Source organism: Neophocaena asiaeorientalis, unplaced genomic scaffold, assembly GCF_003031525.2.
Source record: "Neophocaena asiaeorientalis asiaeorientalis breed wild unplaced genomic scaffold, Neophocaena_asiaeorientalis_V1.1 scaffold134, whole genome shotgun sequence".
NCBI classification, from domain to species: Eukaryota; Metazoa; Chordata; class Mammalia; order Artiodactyla; family Phocoenidae; genus Neophocaena; species Neophocaena asiaeorientalis.
Genome location: NW_020185339.1, coordinates 29,669,385 through 29,689,024, shown reverse-complemented (window position 1 = coordinate 29,689,024; position 19,640 = coordinate 29,669,385). Strand labels below are relative to the sequence as shown.

At 42.5% G+C, this 19,640-nt stretch overlaps 1 protein-coding gene across 1 annotated transcript; it reads left to right on the top strand.

Moving 5' to 3' along the window:
• Positions 1-9,356: 9,356 nt before the first annotated feature.
• Positions 9,357-10,207, top strand: H1-7 (H1.7 linker histone). The gene has a single exon (XM_024736402.1). It carries the CDS (start codon positions 9,357-9,359, stop codon positions 10,170-10,172), a length of 816 nt encoding a protein of 271 aa, XP_024592170.1. The 3' UTR covers positions 10,173-10,207.
• The last annotated feature ends 9,433 nt before the right edge of the window (positions 10,208-19,640 follow it).

Sequence of the window (19,640 nt, the reverse complement as noted above, 5' to 3'; positions counted from 1 at the left end):
TACCAATTCCCTTCACAATTCCCGTTCTAGGCTCTGAGGAGCCTCCTACCTCCCGCCTCGGGGCAAAGGGTGGGAACACAGCAGGGGCGGGGCCAGGGGAAAGCTGCTCTCATTGGCCAACGTTTGCTTCCCTGCCCCCCCCCCCACCTCTGGGGAGGGGGGGTTCCTGGGAGGGGAAGCACTGCCCTAATTACTGGACTTCACTGCTATTGGGCTCATGGTTTCCCGGTCCTCAAGGCACTGGGTTACCTTGCTCTGTGGGCGGGGCAGCTCTGGGAGGTTCTACCCTCTCTCTGAAGGAGGTTTTCTGGAAACCATCGTTTTAATGTGGATTACTCTGAGCTCCTGAGGGCCCCGCAACCGCCCTGGCAAGCCTTCTGCCTACATCACTCACAGGACTTCCTGTTGTGACTCCTCACTTCTGGAGGTGAGAAAGATTAGGAATTTTTGAAACCGGGTTTTAGAAGACCCGTTAATGGAGGTTTCCTGACGGTTTTTTGATGTTCTTTCCCACTACAGGGTCTCCATTTAGCGTGCTTGTAGTGGCCTTGAGCACTCACGCTTTTCTCTTTACCTCATTCTCCTGCCCATCAGCAAGTTTTGACAAGTAGTGTTATTAAAATTAACTCCCAGTGTTACTGCTAGTTTATGCCTTTGAGAATGTATAAATGATAAACACACTGTGGAAGGAATGGAAGAGGCAGATGGAGATTCATTATGTAATCAGTGCGGGTAAAGCGAACAGGAGGAAGATTCGCTTTTTTGAGAAAATTTCTCAAATTTTCTTTGAGAAAATTTTCCTGTCTTTTATGGATTGAAAACCCTTACATCTTTGTGACCACGGGAGGAGCAGTCCTCCTTGGAGTCTTAATTTATTTGGGCATTCTTTCCCTGTCCTTAATTTTCTCTTTCTAAAAAAGGCCTACCGTAACTTCTTCAGAGTAGATGCTTTCACTTTTAAGGCTCCTTTAGGAATACTCTTATTTATTTATCTATTTTTATAAATTTATTTTTATTTTTGTCTGCATTAGGTCCTCGTTGCTGCACACAGGCTTTCTCTGGTTGCGGCAAGCAGGGGCTACTCTTCGTTGCGGTGCGCGGGCTTCTCATTGCGGTGGCTTCTCTTGTTGCGGAGCACGGGCTCTAGGCGTGCGGGCTTCAGTAGTTGTGACACGTGGGCTCAGTAGTTGTGGCATGCGAGCTGTAGAGCGCAGGCTCAGTAGTTGTGGCGCACAGGCTTAGTTGCTCTGCAGCATGTGGGATCTTCCTGGACCAGGGCTCGAACCTGTGTCACCTGTACTGGCAGGCGGATTCTTAACCACTGCGCCACCAGGGAAGCCCCTATTTATTTATTTATCTGTAGCACTTTTTGTATATTCCACATTCTTAATAATGCACCTATATGAATCAGAAAAATAGGATATAAATATTATTTGAAAAGAAAAATAACTGTTGAAGTTCAGAGGCTGCAGACAGGGCAGAATTAGTTTATCTAACATATTGTTTCAATTTTTTAGGACTCAAGGTGCCTTCTTCAACCTTATCCAGCTACAGGCACAAAGAGACTTGGTACTGTATCTTAAGGATCTTAAGGCAACTGAATCCTGGCGAAAGGACACAGGTGAGGAACATATGAAGAATGGCTAGATAAAAGCAACTAGTAGTTAGGAAAAAGGAGCAGCTGTATCTGAAAGTTCTTAAAGTGCCGAAATAATAGTTCTCAGCAGACTAGGTATTTTATCTGTAGTCTGGTCCTTTTCTTCTGGAAAGTCATATTTTAGAATTCTGATATATGAAATGAATGTGATTTTACCCTCTTTTGGATAATTAAGGCCTTTGGATACTAATCTTGAAACCTAATTTTTTTTGCTAATGTTTAAACATACTTTATTGACAGAGACCCTAGAGGCTTTTTCCCTATTGGTTTTAAAAATAGTTAAAAAATAAGTTTAAACCATAACTTTTATTCTTTTGATGGTTGAAGGAGGAAGCATGTAAGAAAGTGGGACAGGAACTATGAAAGGGAATGTTTCCCAAGCATCCAATAAGGGAAATTGGAAATGAGTGGCAAAGAAGGAGTATCTCGGTTTTCCTGAAATCTATGAAAGGTGGAATCTGATAGGCCAACAGGAATCCAGTGTAAGAGGAAAAGCTTGCCAAGTATTTTATATATGAAAACTTTGGGTTGATTTCAAGTTGGAGTTATCCTTGAGTGTTGGACCATCATATCTGTTGTTTTAGAAGAGCAGTGTAGTTGTTGAAGGACAAAACTACTTCTGGTGGTGATGAGGGTGGGGATTGAAATATGTGGGATTTGTTTCCAACATGTGCTGTTTTGTGTCAGTTTATGCTAGATAAATGATTCTCTAGCACATAATATGAATAGTAGAATTCTATGTTTTTTTTTTTGAATTCTATGTTTTTAATAGTATAACTTCTGAATCAGTTTAAGTGCTTTGTAAAGTTAGTTCTTTAATCTGTTAAGTTTGTAGCCATCTTGCAGTTGTAGTATTGGTAGATAATCCAGATTTCTAGCCTAGGTCCACAGGTCCATGTATTTATTTCTTTTAGTATTTGTAGAGAAGATTGCACCTCTTTTTGGCATATTTTTGTATATTAGTGTCAAAGGAGACTTTTTTGTATAATACTTAGCTGTAAAAATAATTTCAGAACTCTCATATATATTGATATAGAGAATTTGTCCCCAAGAGGCAGGGGGTGGTATGAGGCAAGACCATGCATGAGCTTCCAGCCTTCCAGCTCATGCTTAATTGTCCCATACAATTTCACTTACCAGACACAAACTCAAAAATAAAGTTATTAAGAATTTTAAGATAGCAACCTCAGTATTAAACTTCATGCGTGAAGCCCTGTGTGACTGCACTAGTCACATGCCCAAGAACCTGGCCCTGCTAATTACATTAAAGATATTTTCTCCAGTGTAAAAGATGAGGGATACACAATCCTTATGTATTCCTGTTTTGTTATTTATCTTGTGCAAAATAGAAGGCTCATTCACACTGATGACATTCAAAGTGTTTCTCCATGGTGTAACTGCTCATCCATTATCTAAGGATAGAGAAATTGCCCCCTACTCATTGGTAACATTCATAAGATTTCTGTCCAGTGTGAATTCTCTTAGGTTGTCTAAGGGATGAAAGATCAATAAGTGCTTTTCTTTTTTTTTTTTAAACATCTTTATTGGGGTATAATTGCTTTACAATGGTGTGTTAGTTTCTGCTTTATAACAAAGTGAATCAGCTATACATATACATATGTTCCCATATGTCTTCCCTCTTGCGTCTCCCTCCCTCCCACTCTCCCCATCAATAAGTGCTTTTCAACACACATTGCATTCATAGGAATTCTCCCCACTGAGTACTCTCTTATGCACAGTGAGCAAAGAACTTCAGTGGAAGGATTTTCTGTACTGATTACATTCATAGGACTTTTCTCTGATGTGGTTTGTCATGTTTCCTAGGGGATGAAGTAGCACTGAAGGCTTTCCCACAGTCAGTGAATTCCATTTTGTGCTCTGTTGTACACAGTAAGGGAAAAGCTACTCCTGAAGGATTTTTCATATTGATTACAAACATAGGGTTTTCTCCGGTGTGAGTTCTCATGAGTGCTTCCTGAAGATTGTTCCACAATCATGGCATTCATAGAGTTTCTCACCAGTCTTATGTGTGCAGTGCAGGTAGAATTTACACTGAAAGCCTTTCCATATCAATTACATTTATAGGGATTGTCCCCAGTATGAATTCTCGTGCCCTCCAGGGACAGATCTAATGCTAAAGACTCAAAAACACTACTTATGTTCATAGTGTTCTATTCTAGTGTGAATTCTCATATGTATCCAAAGGGATGAGTGATAACCAAAGGCCTTCCAATAGTTCTTACACTCTTAGGGTTTCTCTTCATTATGTATTCCCATATGCATAGAAAGTTAAGAGTAGTACTGAAACATCTTCCACATTAATTACATTCACAGCATTTCTCACCAGTAGGAATTTTCTTGTGTTGAGTAGAGGAGGAAAAACCCTTTCTTCCTGCAGTATCTCTCCAGTGCCCTCTACTGACAAGGCTTAACATCAGGTCAGCTGGAAAAGGAAAAATATTTAAAAGGCCCAGATCCATTTTCACATATCTGGCAATAAAGGGTGAATTTGGTGGAGAGGCAATAAACTGGTAACTGGAATAGCTAGTATGGTAGAAATTATGGTAGGAAAAGGAGAATATGTATTGCTTGTTCAAAGCTTTGATTAGTGAGATGATATAAGAAAAGAGAGATGGTGCTGCAATTTCTCTTCCCTAGGTGGAAGAGGAAAATTTGAGATCCTTGTTGGGTTTATTTGTGAGGTGTGGAGAATTCTCATTCTGAAATTTTTCTTTTATACACCATTTACCTTCTCATCTGTAAATGTGAATAATATTATCCACTTTTCAGTGTTGTTGAAAGAATCAGTGATAATTTATAACTAATTATAATGCCTGGTCCATAGGCCTTCAATAAATAGTAGCTCTTCTTCCCTAGATGGATCAAAGGCTGACAAAAGTCCATGGGAGAGTAGTTGTGTTAAAATTTAAAAATGGGTATGATTTTCCCAGGAAATGGAGAATTGTTTTTTTTGTTTGTTTGTTTTGTGGTACACGGGTCTCTCACTGTTGTGGCCTCTCCCGTTGCGGAGCACAGGCTCGGGACGCGCAGGCTCAGTGGCCATGGCTCACGGTCCCAGCCGCTCCGAGCGGCATGTGGGATCTTCCCAGACCGGGGCATGAACCCATGTCCCCTGCATCGGCAGGCGGACTCTCAACCACTGCGCCACCAGGGAAGCCCGAGAATTGTTTTTTGAATTGAAATATTTAGAACTGGAATTTTGAAGAAAAAATTGGGGGAAGTTAATGCAGTATAATACAAGAATGTGTATTGTTAAATGGGAATGCAAATAAAGCCTGCTTTTGGCTGTATTCTTTAGCATGGACATTTATTTACATGGTTACTCAATTTGGTGGAAAGGAATTTTTAATAAGTGAATTCAATTTTGTGGAACTTTAGGTGTTTAGAGATTAGGATAGAAATAAAGTTCTTCATGGTGGGATTGGTATATCAAATTGGGCATGTAGGTATGAGATGTTTTAATTCTCGCACTATAGGAGTTAACATATACATGGTAAATGATTGCTACTTTGCAAATTTCTGTTTCTGCTTCAGCTTCATTTGTACAATATTCTGGGAATTTGAAAAGGTGTGGATGGCTGGGAATTACGATAACAGAATTGAATGATCCCCAGGATGTAGTGTTATTGGGGGGCTGCAGTATGACTGTGTCTTACGATTTCCCAAGCCTCATGTTGAAAGTATAAATCCTCAGAGAAATGGGTTTTCAGCTTGAGATGTAACTGACTGTAGTAGAACAGTTCTTAGATGTCCCATATTTTAGACTCATGGAAAGACTTAACTATTAATAAGCCTTGGTTGAAAGGCTTAATTTGTATAGCATATCTTTGTTTGGGTTAGATTTCAGTAATACCAAAGCCCATATTTCTTTCTTGCTGTCATTTTTTGGGGGGATATAGATTTTATGTATGTGGGGATGGGTATGCTTAGAGCTTCTCGGGAGGGGTTAGGGAGACCAGATCTTCATATCTGCAGGCTAATTGCTGAGAGGTTTGCCTGGTCCTCCAGTAAGATCACCTGGATCTAGATTCTCTGTACTCACTTCTGAACAGTTGGGCTGAGGATTAAAATGATGAATGTCCAATTGCCAGACTGTCTCCATGCTTTTAAGGAATCTTGATATTTTATCTTTGCATTCCTTTTTGTGAAACCACTTTAGTCCTCCCGAAAGCCATGAGTGGACTAGTGGGCTTATTTGCTCAGATAACTGTTGTGGGGTTATTTGCATTAAAGTGGAAGGCACAATAGTTCAGGAGAGGAAAAGGGTTTTAGAATATAAAACAAAATGAGATGGCAAGTTACTTTTGCAAAAAAAGAGCTAGCAGTTTAAGGTCAGTTGTAATAGATTGTTGAACAGGTTTCTGTCATTCAGTTTGGGGGGAGATAAATCAAATCAGTGCAAGATAACTGAGTCAGAAAGACCTAGCCCCTGGGAACCCCAGGCCTGTGGATCAGGGAAGGGCAGTGAGATATAGATTGAGGTTAGATCAGAGTGTGCTACTAAATTTTGCTGTGCTCTGACATGGAGTTATCCTTGGTAACGTTAGAGTTATATAACTCTGTATGAGGGAATGAGATTAATAAAACCTTGATGTTCTTAGAATTTAGTATAGTAATTAAAGGTTGCTTATTGTCTAAGTCAACGAAGATACTCTATAGACACCTCATAGAGGCATGACTACCCTAGAGGAAGGGTCTTGTTTCCAACCAAGGACAAAACGATCTTGCTCTGGAACTTGAAGCAGAAGGATTACGACCAGACATTATTCCCAAGTATGCTTTTTCCTCTCCCCCCACCCCCTGCCACCTCCAGCCCCCAGGACTTCCAGAAATTAAGAGCTATTGCTCTTTGTCACAACAGGGTGGTGCTGTCCTCTCTAGGTGATAACTTCTAGTTTGTAATCATAGACTATTCAAATTGGAAGGGATAGTTCAGTCTTATATTTCTGCAGCTGGGGTTGGTAATTCCTGATTGGGGGTATGATGTTGGTTTGCACTGACTGTTTTCCTGAAGAAATCATTTTTTCCTGAAGTATCTTTTCCTTTTGGGGTGTCAGATAATGGGGGCTAGCAAGTAGATTTATTCTAAAGAGGGAGGGATTGGTGCTATGGAAAATGTCAACTGGCTTTCTTGCCCTCTGAACCAGCTGAGTGGTGGTGGGGCATTTGTTTCCTACCTCCCATTTATGGTTATTCCTCTATTACTTACAGCATATTTATACAGAAATCTATGTGAAATGAATGGTTATATATAAATCAAAATGTTTGCTCTTTTTTGCCATAGGTGTTTTTGATATTTTTTTCATGTATTTCTTTTCCTTTGATTTCAACCTCTCCCAAAGGTTTCCAGTTGGCCTCCTTTCTAATCACAGGGGTATCAATAAACATGGTTGTTTGATCTGGTTCTTGTCTTTCTTTTGTGATGATACCATTATGTGCAGCCAACCTGTTTTTACCTGGAGTCAGCTGATTTGAAGGTCAGACTTCATTGACTTTCCTCCTGTTCTCAAAGCAAACGCTTTTGTTTCTTTTTTTCTCTGGTGGTTGCCCCATCCTGTGACCACTGGCCTATGCAACCATGAAGAATAGCCACAAATGGGAGAATTCAGCACCATGTGGTTCTGCCTCTCCATCTGGCAACTCTTCCTTGATGCACTGTCCCTGTGCTGGTGTGTTAGCCCCTGCCCCTGGAGATCCTCAGCGTGACAGTACTCTGCCCTGATTAAAAGATTGGGAGAAGGTACAGTGAGTGCTTATGGATACTCTTGATTCTGCGCTGTGATTATAAACTTCCCTCTAGTCTACAATGGAGATGTATAAGGGGGTGGGGAGGGTCAACCTTGGAGAAAAGGAAACCTAGCATAGTAGTTTTAAGAGCTCAGGCCTTAGAATTAAGTAGACTTAGGTTTAAATCCAAACTCTACCATGTACTACTGTGTGACCACTGACATCTGTGTCATTATTATTGTATCTGTCCGTCACACCTTGGCCCTAACCCACCTTTCCAGCCTCATCTCCTGCCACTTCCCTTCTCATTGTCTACTCTCCCCCACCCCCCAACACTTGTGTTTTAACCAGGAACTACCTGGGAGCTTGTTGGAAAGGTAAAATCTCTGGATCCATCCCAGATCTAATGTATTGGAGTCTGCACTTCATGAAGTAAGTGCACATTCAAGTTTAAGAAGCACTGGTCTAAGCAACTTCCTGGAACTTTGATTCCTGGAAGAAACAATGCCACAGTCTAGCCTATGACTGCAGATTATATGTGAATGTTCTCTGGGAGAGTATGATATGCTTTGCAACTTGAGGTATTCTTTGAATTATTCCCAGCTAAACTGTGTCCAAAATAAGAGGTCCTCACCAGCAAGGAACTTAAGCAGACTCAATCAAATGCCTGCTATATATAATGAAGGATAGTGTTAGGTACAGCATGGGGCATAGAAATTCAAAGACTGTCTGACTCTCAGGGACCTTTTTATTTAGTTGGAAAGACATTAACATTCAGAGTAAAATAATTTTATGCTAATTTTATGCTTTATATTTGAGTAGCCCTTTTTTATCTACCATCACCTCTTTTGAATCTTTGCAATAATTCTGTGATATTGGTAGGAAGGGATTATTAAGCCTTTTTATTTTATTTTTTTAGATAAACAAATAGGATTCAAGAATATTAAGGGATTATTAATGTCATATGGCTATTAAAGAGCTAGGATATGTATCCATATTTTCCAGCTCCAGGTCCAGGTTTTTTTATTTTTTAAATATTGTGCCACATTGTACCATCTAATACCAAATTAATTTAAAATAAAGAAAAAACAGTATAGGATTGCAGAAGTAATTGTGGGAGTTAAAAGGAGAGAAATTATTTGACTGAAAGAGTCTGAGGAGGCTTCAGTGAAGGAAGCACTTAGTAGGACTTTGAAAGATGAGCAGGATTTATCTGGACAGGGAAGGGATAGGCAGTCAGGACAAGAAGCAGAAAAGCACAAAGTCTGTTCAGAGAATAATGATTAGACCAATGTTCTTAGGCTATTTGGAATCTGGATTGTTCCAATCCAATTGAATGAAGCATCTGAACTTCCTAGGTGTGGGAATTATGTTTAGGATAGAGGGACCACAGTGGGTTCTTCCTTTGTTTCATACTCTTGCAAAAAATCGACCGTGCAGAGAGTCAGGGAGATATGACTGCATATATCTATCTGGTGGGACCTAAAAGTGGGAGTTTCTCGGCCGGGTTGTGTTTTATAGACTACTACACCTACTTTCTAAAGGCATCGTATTACTTGTGGATGGTTGGGAGCAACTTCTCTCACTTTGGAGAATGTGGGTAGATGGCGTGCAGGACCACAGGAAAAATAGTGACCTTCAGAAAGCGGCTGAGATCAAGATCAATGAGAAGTATGAACATAAGAGCAGGAAACAAAACCCTGGACATTATGGTGATTCTTTAGGTCTGCATAGGCTCTGAAAATCCGGATTGGTTTAGACCTAGAAGGAAGTGGCGTCTGATTGGCTATTCAAAGTGAGAAAGACCCGCTACCTGGGTGGAATCTGCCGCCCTCTTACTAGGACGTGACTTACTTGCCTTTGTGACGTGGCCCAGCCAGCCTCAGCCTTAGCTCACACCTTGGTGAGTGAGGTCCAAAGCCAGCGGCCCCGCGGAAGTGGGAGCGGGGCCATGGCTGAGGGGGCCGAGACCATGGGCGAATCCCAAGGTGCTGATGTTAAAACCCAGCAGACCACGGAAAACGTCCTCGGGGGACCGCCGAGGCGGGGCCCGCTCTCCGTGCTCAAAGTGTCCCAGCTGTTGCTCCAAGCCATCGCTGCACACAAAGGGCTGACTCTGGCAGCTCTCAAAAAGGTGCTCAGAAATGCCGGCTACAGAGTGCGCAGGAACTACGGCCACCACTTGCACGAAGGGTCCAGGTCTCGTGTGAAGGGCACCCTCCTCCGGATCAGCGGCAGCGACGCCGCCGGCTGCTTCAGGGTCTGGAAGATTATGAAGTCGAAGAGAAAGCCGGGACGCCAGAGTTTGGAGGAGGGTGTCCGCTCGCCCAGGAGAAGCCCTCTCTGGACGCAAAGCCCACGCAGGCGCTGCGGGAGACGCAGGGCGGCCAAGAAGGCCCAGGAAGTGTGGAGACAGAGCTTGAGGGCAGACATGAGGATGAGGAGGATAAGGCCAAGGGCCAGGGAACCGGTGAGTTCCAGAGCCAAGGAGGAAGGGAGGGCCAAGGCAGTGGACAAGGGGAGAGGACGGACCGAGGAGGAAGACATCAGGCCCAGGAGCCCAGACGAGAAGAGGCCACGCTCGAAGCCCAGGGAAGCGAAGAAACAGGCCCCGGAGAAGCCGGTGAAATGTACCATCCAGAAGCCAACCTCCGTTAAAACCGACAGGGCTTCGAATAGGCAGGGGAGGACTCATGACCCAAGGGCTGCTCGCACAAAGACTTCCATTAAATCTGAAGGTCATCAGAATGCAGCCAGGAATCCATAGTGCGGGAGCAACTTCCCTTCCTCTGGGCACAGATGCCTTTCCCCACAGGCTCCAATGAGAGCAGCTCCACACTCACTGAAATGGGCAAAACTATTTACAAGACCTTTCCACCACATTGTGTCTGTTTCCTCTCTGCCACACCTGGAAGGGAAAGGGTGGGTATTGAGGTGAGACCTGTAGCAGAAGCATGACGGGTGAAGAGAGAAAAAGGAGTTGAGATTCGGTTCCTGTTGCAGGAGCCAAGAAAATGCCTTTCAGAAGGAAAGAAAACAGGTAGAAGAAAGCCAGCAACTTCATGGGATTAGACGAAGTGTTGAATTAATGTTAGATACCCTAGTAAATACATATTGAGTTCTGGGGGGACGGGCATGTAAGGAGAGAAGTGTGGGCATCACTGGGGCAAGAGAACAGACAGCCTTTAGGCTAAGTGGTCCCACTGATCCAAAGTGTTCTTACCTGAAATTCCTTTTAGGAAAAAATCCCTTCTCCCAAAATTGATTGTAATGGGTTTGTAGTTTTTGCCCTGATTTGATAATTGTTTTAACTTAGAAAATATGTCTCATATGTTAATCCTTAGTTAAGTAACAGTGTGTGTGAAAGCTAGCACAAGGCTTGACACATGGTAGGTGCTTATCACAGAGAGTTAAATATGAGTATAACTAATTTGTGATGGAGTGATAATGTGCTACAGCAGAAAACTACACTGGATCAGTACTTAATGAGACCAGGATTCTAGTCAGAGTTCTGCCACTCTGACCTTAGCTGAGTTATTCACTTAATCATTCATGGTCTTGGTTTCCTTCTCTGTAAAAAAAAGTTGGAATTGGACTAGGATTATTTTAGGTGATATTGAGTGTCAGTAAAATGATAAGAGGGACTTAGACATCATGGTATATGCTTTGATTGACAAAATTCATTAAGGGAATTATCAACTGGGAAAGTAATAGCTCCTAGAGAGGAAACTATTAAGATATACAGAATGCATATCAGAAATATAAGACGGAGAAGGCTAAATAATGAATAGCTAGGTCTTTGCTCTTCTTAAAAAAACAACATGTACTAAGCTTTATATACCAAATTGGAGCAAATGTATGATTTCTTTGGGTTCTGAAAGCAGGGGTTAAGCACAGTGTGAGAGTCGTTCTCAGGGCATAGGCCATGACAGGACACAGAAATGATGCCTAGGGAAGTAAACATCAGTGTTTTTTTAGAGTATACCTGACCAATCTTTCCCCAGGAAAGTCTGATATCTTCTACAAGGGGGAACAGGATTTGTATTTAAAACAAACAGACTTAAGTGATGCTGATATTCACTCTCACACCCTTAAATGGGAATCACTGCTTTAAGCCTATACAGTGTAACAGCAAAATGCTTGCAGTGTATCTCATCAATAGATGATTTGAACTTTGAAGTCTGCCCCTGCTGTAGTTAGGTTTATTGTGTACTTGAATTGTCTGTGAGTGGCAGAATGAAGCAAACGGTCAGAAAATAGACACCTGAAAAGAGGCAATGAGAAACATTGTCTATTGAACAGAGAACAAAATTAATCAAATGCTCTTATGATAGCCAGATGTATTGCTCCTTCATAGTCCCAGGATGTTTTTACCTAAAGAACAAGATGGTCTGGAATTGGAAATCCTTTTCCCCTAAGTTAGGATGGGAAGGACACTGACAACAATTTGTTTTCTAGATTTCCTAAGAATCTTCATGCTTCTGTTTGTATTATGATGATTTCTTCATTTAAGCAAACTTCATTCACTCAGTAAACTTATCAAATTTATTAAGTGCCAGACTTATATAACTTACATAGCTAACAATAGTCATTTCAGATTATTTTTCATTGATAAGCTTTAGGGTGGTTCTGATGAAATATGAGAAATGACCTTAACTCATAGGTAGGCTATCCAGATTATCTAGACCATACTTCTGTGGAAGAAATTCCTAAGAATAGCTCATCTCATCCCTGTTGTTCACAAATGACTAAGTGTCTGCAAGATTCTCAACCCTTTGCTGGGACTAAAGATGGATAAAACATAATCCCCACTTTTCAGTGCTCACATTCTAGTGGCATATTCGGGTATTTAACTTTGGTCAGAGCAAATAGAACATCCCTGATATCAATTCTTTGCTCTTCTTTTATCTCAACTGCCTAGTGTAACGATGACCAGAAAATTGTTGGACTTTAGAGTTGTAATGTCCTCTAGCATCAAATATTCAATAGTTGTTGAAAAAACAAATACAAATGGCCTTTAAAAATATGAAAAAAGTGGGCTTCCCTGGTGGCGCAGTGGTTGAGAGTCTGCTAAAAAAAAAAAAAAAAAAAAAAAATATATATATATATATATGTATATATATATACACACATATATATATGAAAAAAGTGTAACTTTACTCATAAGGGAAATGCACATTAAAACAATAAGACAGCATTTTTAATCTAAAATGTTTAAGAACCTACTCCATTGGTGAGGCTGTGGGGAAACAGGCACTCACATACAATGCTAGTGGAAGTGTAAATCTCCATGACCCCAGTGGAAGAAATTTGGCTTTCAGAATTACAAATTCAGATGTCCTTTGACCCAGTGGAACCACTTTTAGGAATTTACCTTTTAGATATTAATGCATTTGTGAAAAGACTTATGTCCAAGGTATTTAGTGCAGCCTTGCACTAAATGATATTAATGGAAATATCACTAGGGGACTGGTTAAACTGTGAACCTTCGATACAGTGAAACAGCATACAGCTACAAAAAGGGGGAGATTCTCTATGTATTGTTATGACAAGCTCCCCAAGATAGATTAAGTGGAAAACATTCAAGACATTGAGTATACCAACTACCTTTTGTGTAAAATGAAGGAAAACATATCTCTTTGCAATTGTATAAAGAAACTCTGGAAGATTACACAAAAAAAATCTAAGTGGTTCTCTATTGTGAGGGAAGGTGATGGGAATTGTAGGAAACACATAGAAATGTGTTTCATTTAACACATTTTCAGATTCGTATAAATTGTAACTTGTTCAAAAAAGGTAGAAATTTCCACATAATTGTCAGTTATAGCTTTTCCGTTTATAAGGTGGTTTATACTTTCGCATGCACTATTTCATTTTACTTCACTACAATCTCTTAGATTTTAAATTGAAAAGGTAATGTTTAGAAAATGTACAATTTAGAAATTGACTTTTAACTGCAAATCCAGTGCTCTCTTCACTACAGTTATAGATGTTGAGTGGGGCCTCACCATCTGCTCATTAGCTCTACATCTTTTTTTATGTAGGGAAAGGTCGGAAGTTTAGAATTCATTTATACACTTGAGTGTTTTAATAATTTAGCGGTTTCTTGTAGGGAAAGGTGTTCTCCAACACATTGGGGGGAGTGTGTTTTCAGAACATGGAAATATTTCCATTTGTCAGTGGTCTCAAAGCAATAGATTTGTCCTATTCTTCTTTCTCCTCTGAGGACTTCTAACATGGCAAGGCTGTCTGGTTGGGCTGCAGATCCAGCCAAAACCTAAGTGCCTAGCAAGGACAGGAAGACAGGTTGCTTGGGGAATTAATTGATGGACACCATGCTGGAAAGGACTTTAAAAAAGCCAAAGGATTTGGAAGAGAGGAACTGAAGACTGACGGAGTGTCAGCATGAGTCCTGTCAATGCTAGGAAAGACACTGATAGGAGAGTAAGTAGAAGGAAGTCAGGATTTCAGTCGACCACTGAAACTGGCTGAGAGAACAGGCCCATCAATGAACAATCACAGTTGTGTTTCTCCTCCCTCTGTCAGTCCCTTCCCTCTTCCCCTTTTTGGTTAGGGGAAAGATCAGACATGTCAAACGTTTTACTCCAAGTGCCTGGGGGGGGAAGTAAGAGTGAACGCAAGAAAATAATGAAACATATGCAGTACGAGGCAGGTAGCAAAACAGCCTGCCTGGTGTTAAGAAAGCTGAAGAGGCAGATCACCCCCTAAGCGTAGGACTGAAGCTCTTGAAGGCAACTCCCATGAAGAAGAGCAAAGCCTTTGGGCTGCACCCAATGCCTGCAAAGTGATTCCCTCTCCCCACCCCAGTGAAGATCCATAGGTGAGAGGCCATGTCAGTGGGTCACAGGCTGGTGGTTTTACCCAGGCCAGGTTTCCATGTTTTTTCCCCCACACTGTTTCTTACCCTGTCCTCTTGATACCCTCTACCAGATGCCCATCCTCTTCACCCTCAAAGGTGAATGCATCTGGTGGACCCAGTTCCTGTCTAACCCCATCTGTGCAGGTTTCCTCTGGATCCCCCCAAACTTCCAATAATTGCAAATTTGTCTAGGGGGTCAGTTCAGTCACCACCACCACCTCAGGCTCCAGACTCAGGCTCAGCACTCTAAGGGTCTCTCAAGAGTGGATCAGCCCTTAAACGACCCTGAGATGGAAGGCCTCCTTAAATTCATGTGCTAGGCCCTCACTCACCTCACCCTTGGCCCGGCCTGCTCAGCACTCTGCTCCCTGAGTCTCCAGAATGGGTTGCCTCCCTAGCTGATGGGAGTGACATCTGGGAGCCAAGACACTAGGAGGGAGGTGGGGAGACCTAACTTGTGGTATCTTGAGGTGTGTGTTTTGGGAGGGGCAGCGAGGGGGCTCCTGCATGGCTGCGTGACTCCCCCTGGAGCCATCTGGTGTTTCCCACTCTGCTGCAGCCTTTTTATCAGGAGAGAAGAGCTAAGAATGGAAGCGAGAGGAGAGGATGGAGAAAGGAAGTCAGCGACACAGCCAAATACATCCTTTATTCAACTGACAGGGATCGTACTGTATTATAGATCTCTAAAGATACAGATGAAGGTCCCTGGTTGGGTAATCCATGGGAAGTTCACTGTCCATCAGAGGGAACCAAGTCAGACAATAGCTAGAAATCTGGCAGGCACTAGGCTGTTGGGCTGGATGGCCAGTGGGCATACACCCCCAGAGTTGCCTGGAAGAGGGTCCCTTGGCGCACAGTGTCCTGAGGTGTGGCAGGAAAGTGGTGGCAGTGGAGGGGTCGGCTGAGGAACATGCTAAGTACAGGGGCCATCACCATACTCAGTCTCCCAGGCCTGGGACAGCCAGTGCCTGGGACGTAGTAAGCACGCAAAAAATGGAAACTTCATCAAGGGAAGAAGAGCCTGTAGGGAGGGAGTAAAGAGCCTGGATTTGGCAGTACAGGCAACCTTGGCCAAGTCCAGATGTGTGGAGATGTGTATGAGAGAGGGAGGTAGAGTGGGGAGATGGCAGCTGAGATGCTATAGCCAAGCCAAGAATCTGAGGGAAGAAAGTGGGAACTATGAGCAATGGACTCTACTTAGGCTTGAAGATGACAGAAAAGAAACGGGACAATAGGCAGAGGGACAGGTAGCAAGTGGGCTCACAATGGAATGGAACTGGCTAGAAACTTGAAGTGAGAAAGTATAATGGAAGAAGGATAGGAATCGGGAAGAACAGATACCCTTGGAAAGGTGTGGCATTCCCCAGGCAAAACAAAACAGAAAGCCAAACCAAACCAAACCAACTGAAAAACAGAAGTGGGAGTGAAGAGTGGAGGAAGAGCTCTGCTTACTGGATGGAGGCTGTGGCAGGAAAGGAGAGAGGGAGAGCCTGAGGCCTGGAATTGAAGAAAGCTGTAGCCAACCTTCTCTGCCTTAGGAGACAGGGGTTGATTGCCTCCCCCAAAGAAACCTGGGTTCACTCTAACCTTCTGACGTTGCAGAGCCCCACAGAGGTGGCAGGTTTGCAACTGTCTTCATGGGTATGTCTAGGAGAGGGGGTGGAGGAGGTATCAGGGCCAGGGCCTGCAAGACAGATCCCTTCCTGTAGCCTGAACTGGACAGAATCTTCAAAGCAGGAGGAAGCACTTTTGACATAGGTACCATGGCTTAATTGGTTACAACCTCTACCTAGTAAACAGAGTCTAGGTTCAAATCTTGCTTGTGTCATATCTTACTAAATAAGCCTGGTTTCCTCTTATGTCCTGGGGACTCTCTAATACTCCTGCTGCCCTTGCCCATGATTTGGGTTGGCCAAATCATGGTTAGGAATCCTCTGCATGGCCCCTTATTGGTCTCCAGTGCAATTGTGGGGTAGGAATACGTGGGTCCTTAGGGGCTTGGGACAGATGGCCTTACTCTCTACCTTTGTGCTGAATGCCCACCCTGCCTACCTCCAGGGCAACTTATTAGGCCTGCAAAAGGACCAGATAACTAACAAAGGAGGACCATTTCTTTGGATTTTTCGGTTTTACATTGGATTTACCTTCTTTGAGGTGTCTGCTCCTTTTTGTCTTTTCAGATTTCTAGACCCATGAATTCTCAATACCCATTTAAGAAGCTCCAGCCCCAACCAATTACAACAGCTTGGTAGTTACCCCACCACAGTTTCTGAAATTGGTGACTAACGCAGTTCTTTCACTGACTTAAGGGTGGGGGAATAACTTGGGACTCAAGAGGAATTGAACTGAGGAGCAACTAGCCTAGGATTTTGCAGAAAATAAATCTGAGAACAGGGGTGTGAAGATTCCATCTCTTCCTATTTGAAGACGGTGAGGAACCACTGATTAAAATAGAATTTGAATCTCCTAGCCAGTGGTTCTTAAACTTAAGCCTACATCAAATACCCTGGTTAAAAGGCATGTTAAAAGACCGATTCCTGGGTTCCATCCCCAAAGTTTCTGATTCAGTTTGTCCAGGGTGAGAATTTGCATTTCTAAGACAAGTTTCAGGTGATATTGATGCTTCTGGTCCAAAGATTGCATTTTGAGATCCATGGCCTAGTACAGCACTCTGAGGAATAGAAGTAAACTTTGCCATCTCAGGATCTCTAAGGGGACTAAGGGAATAGATTTCACTTTTCCGTTGTTGCCCAACCCCACTCACCCCCATCCAGTGTACTCAACTGAATAGAGATGGAAAGAACTTGTCTTCTGGAACCTCTGGTTCTGAGTCAGGGCTCACCTTGCCCTTGATAGAAATAGGAAACAATGGTTTGACTGTAGGAGTGCTGGAAAAGGGAGAATTTTGTCCCCAGTTATCACCCCTTTGCTCCCTGAAGGCGTAACATCACTTTAACAAGGGAAAATCTTTTCCCTTTTCCACTTCCACTATCAAAACTACAGCTTAAAATGTAGATAGCTCTGAGAAAGCTAACCCTTTGGTTACAATCTCCATTGTAAGGGATTCTTTGCAGAGATACTCTGATGGGGTGGAAAGGCAAGGATACTTGGGCTCTGAATAGGGTAGAGGCACCACACAGAGGGAAAAAGGTGACAGGTCCCTAAAGATGGACTTCCCTATTTTACATTTTGCTCAGAGAGAACACGGAGATATTTTTTATTTAAAGGGGATAGGATAGGGTAGACATGTGGCAGAGGCAGTTGGGAGGAAGACAGGAGTGTTCCCTGTGGGAAAAATCACTCAAATCTCTTTGCCCAGCTGATGGCTGTTGCTTATTTTATTTTTCGTCCAAGGGAAGTGGTGTTGGACAGAGGTAGAGAAGACAGCAGTACAGCAGAAATGACCTAAAGGGATGCCCCTTCTGCAGAATGCCCTTAGACGCCATGTTGCCTTTCAGTTGGGTGCTATGAGTGCACCTACACTTTGGGGGCTTCACTTTCTCACCTTACAATTACTAAAACAGATCAAAGGCTGGAGGTTAACACCTGGTTGTTAAGAGGCATGATCCGATGGTACGGACAGTCACCTCATACAAGTCTTTAAAACAAGGTTCGTGAGGAGCTGGATTTGTCAGCATGTCATATGAATTTTTTAAAAAACATAGAGTGTAAGAAATACCCTTCAAGTCATTAAAGACTAGACACTCCTTATATCCTATTGCCTCTGGTATCTTAGTCCTTAAAATGTTTAGTGATCCTCGCCTTGTAATTCTTGACACAAATATATAATGACCATATTGGGACAGGGTGACTCCCGTTCTTTGACCCCTGTTTAATGAATCCATGGATGGGCTCTGAACCTGTTAAATGTGTATGCAAAACTAAGTGAATTACTAATATCTTTTTTTCCTCAAAAGTGAGTTTCTGGTTTTTATCAGATTCTCAAAAGGGCCTGTGATCCAAAACAGGTTCTGAACCATTGCTCACATACAGCTGACTTGTATTAATGAATGAGGCATAGTGGGAGGGTAAAAGAAATGGCGTAGTCCAGTTTTGCCAGTGGAACCCAATATTTTCCTGTGCCCTGGGGCATCTCCTAATACTGATCCTAAAATGCTCCTGTCTCTGAGGACCTGGGACAAGGATGCCTTACAAAGGGCTGGCCATTTTGCTCTATTCATAGGAACATAAGCAAGAGAAGTACATTCTGGGCAAAGAGGGAAGGCTGCTCTGAGTAGAAGGGAGGTAGGAGCTGGGTTGCTCAAGTCATATCCACTCTAAGAAGCCCAGTGAGCAAAATGACCCTATTTTTGGCTCCATTTGGGCCCAGGACTCTAAGGAGCTATGATTCACCCAGTTTTTCCTAAGCAAGTGGAACAGTCATTAAACTAGACTGTTGCAGCTAACTTCCTCTTGCCTCTCTGGTTAATTCCACCAACTGTGGTTGAGAAACGTGTGTTAAGGAAAAACCGGAATCTAAGCATTAAAGAGAAAATATCCTACTTCCATCCTCTTTGCTTTTCTCCCTCCCTAACCCCAAACTGCTCTTACATACAAGGTAATTTTTAAATGATAAGATTGGTATTAACACATCATCAACAAAGAGAAACAATGACCAACTCATCAACTAATGGATGCTAGAATACTTATGCAAGTTCTGGAGTCAAGAGTCTTAGTGCAGACACCTTTCCAGAATTGGGAGGAAAATCAACCAGAAAGCTCATTACCCTGCATCAGCTGAATAGCTAAGCCACAGCCATTTCCCCTAAAGTTCTGTTTAGGGGAATGAGATCCACAAGAATAACTCTGCCCCCTTGATGAGGCAGTCAAGGTCAAACAAGAGTGATGATAACAACCTGCAGGCATTGTGACTCCTGCCTTAATTTCCCAGCACTTAAAACAAGACCAAAAAATCCACTAAGCACAAAGCTTATATGTACATTGCTTAAAATCAGTTAAGAAACAGCTCACCTCACTGAGGATGTCTCTTTCTCCCTCCACTTTGGCAAAAAGAATCTGTGGCCCAGAGATTCAGACCTAGACTTAAATATCCAGTTGTCTTGATCTCAGTGATACTGGGGAAGGCTTTATATCTCAACTCCCACAACTTAACCCTTTCCACTAGGGCTCCCTTGATCACTCAGCTTACTTACCATCTTGAAACAAAACAAAAAAATCCTTACAATCCCCACTACCCTCATCCCCAGAACACAGCCCCTAGAAAATCTAGCTTATACAGTTTGCACTTTGCATGCTCTCTTCAAAGACCCTGCACACAGATACACAGACACATAAAGACACTGTCAAGAGGAAAGGGGTCTGTTCAAGGGGATAAAGTATTTTTCTTCTGTGTGG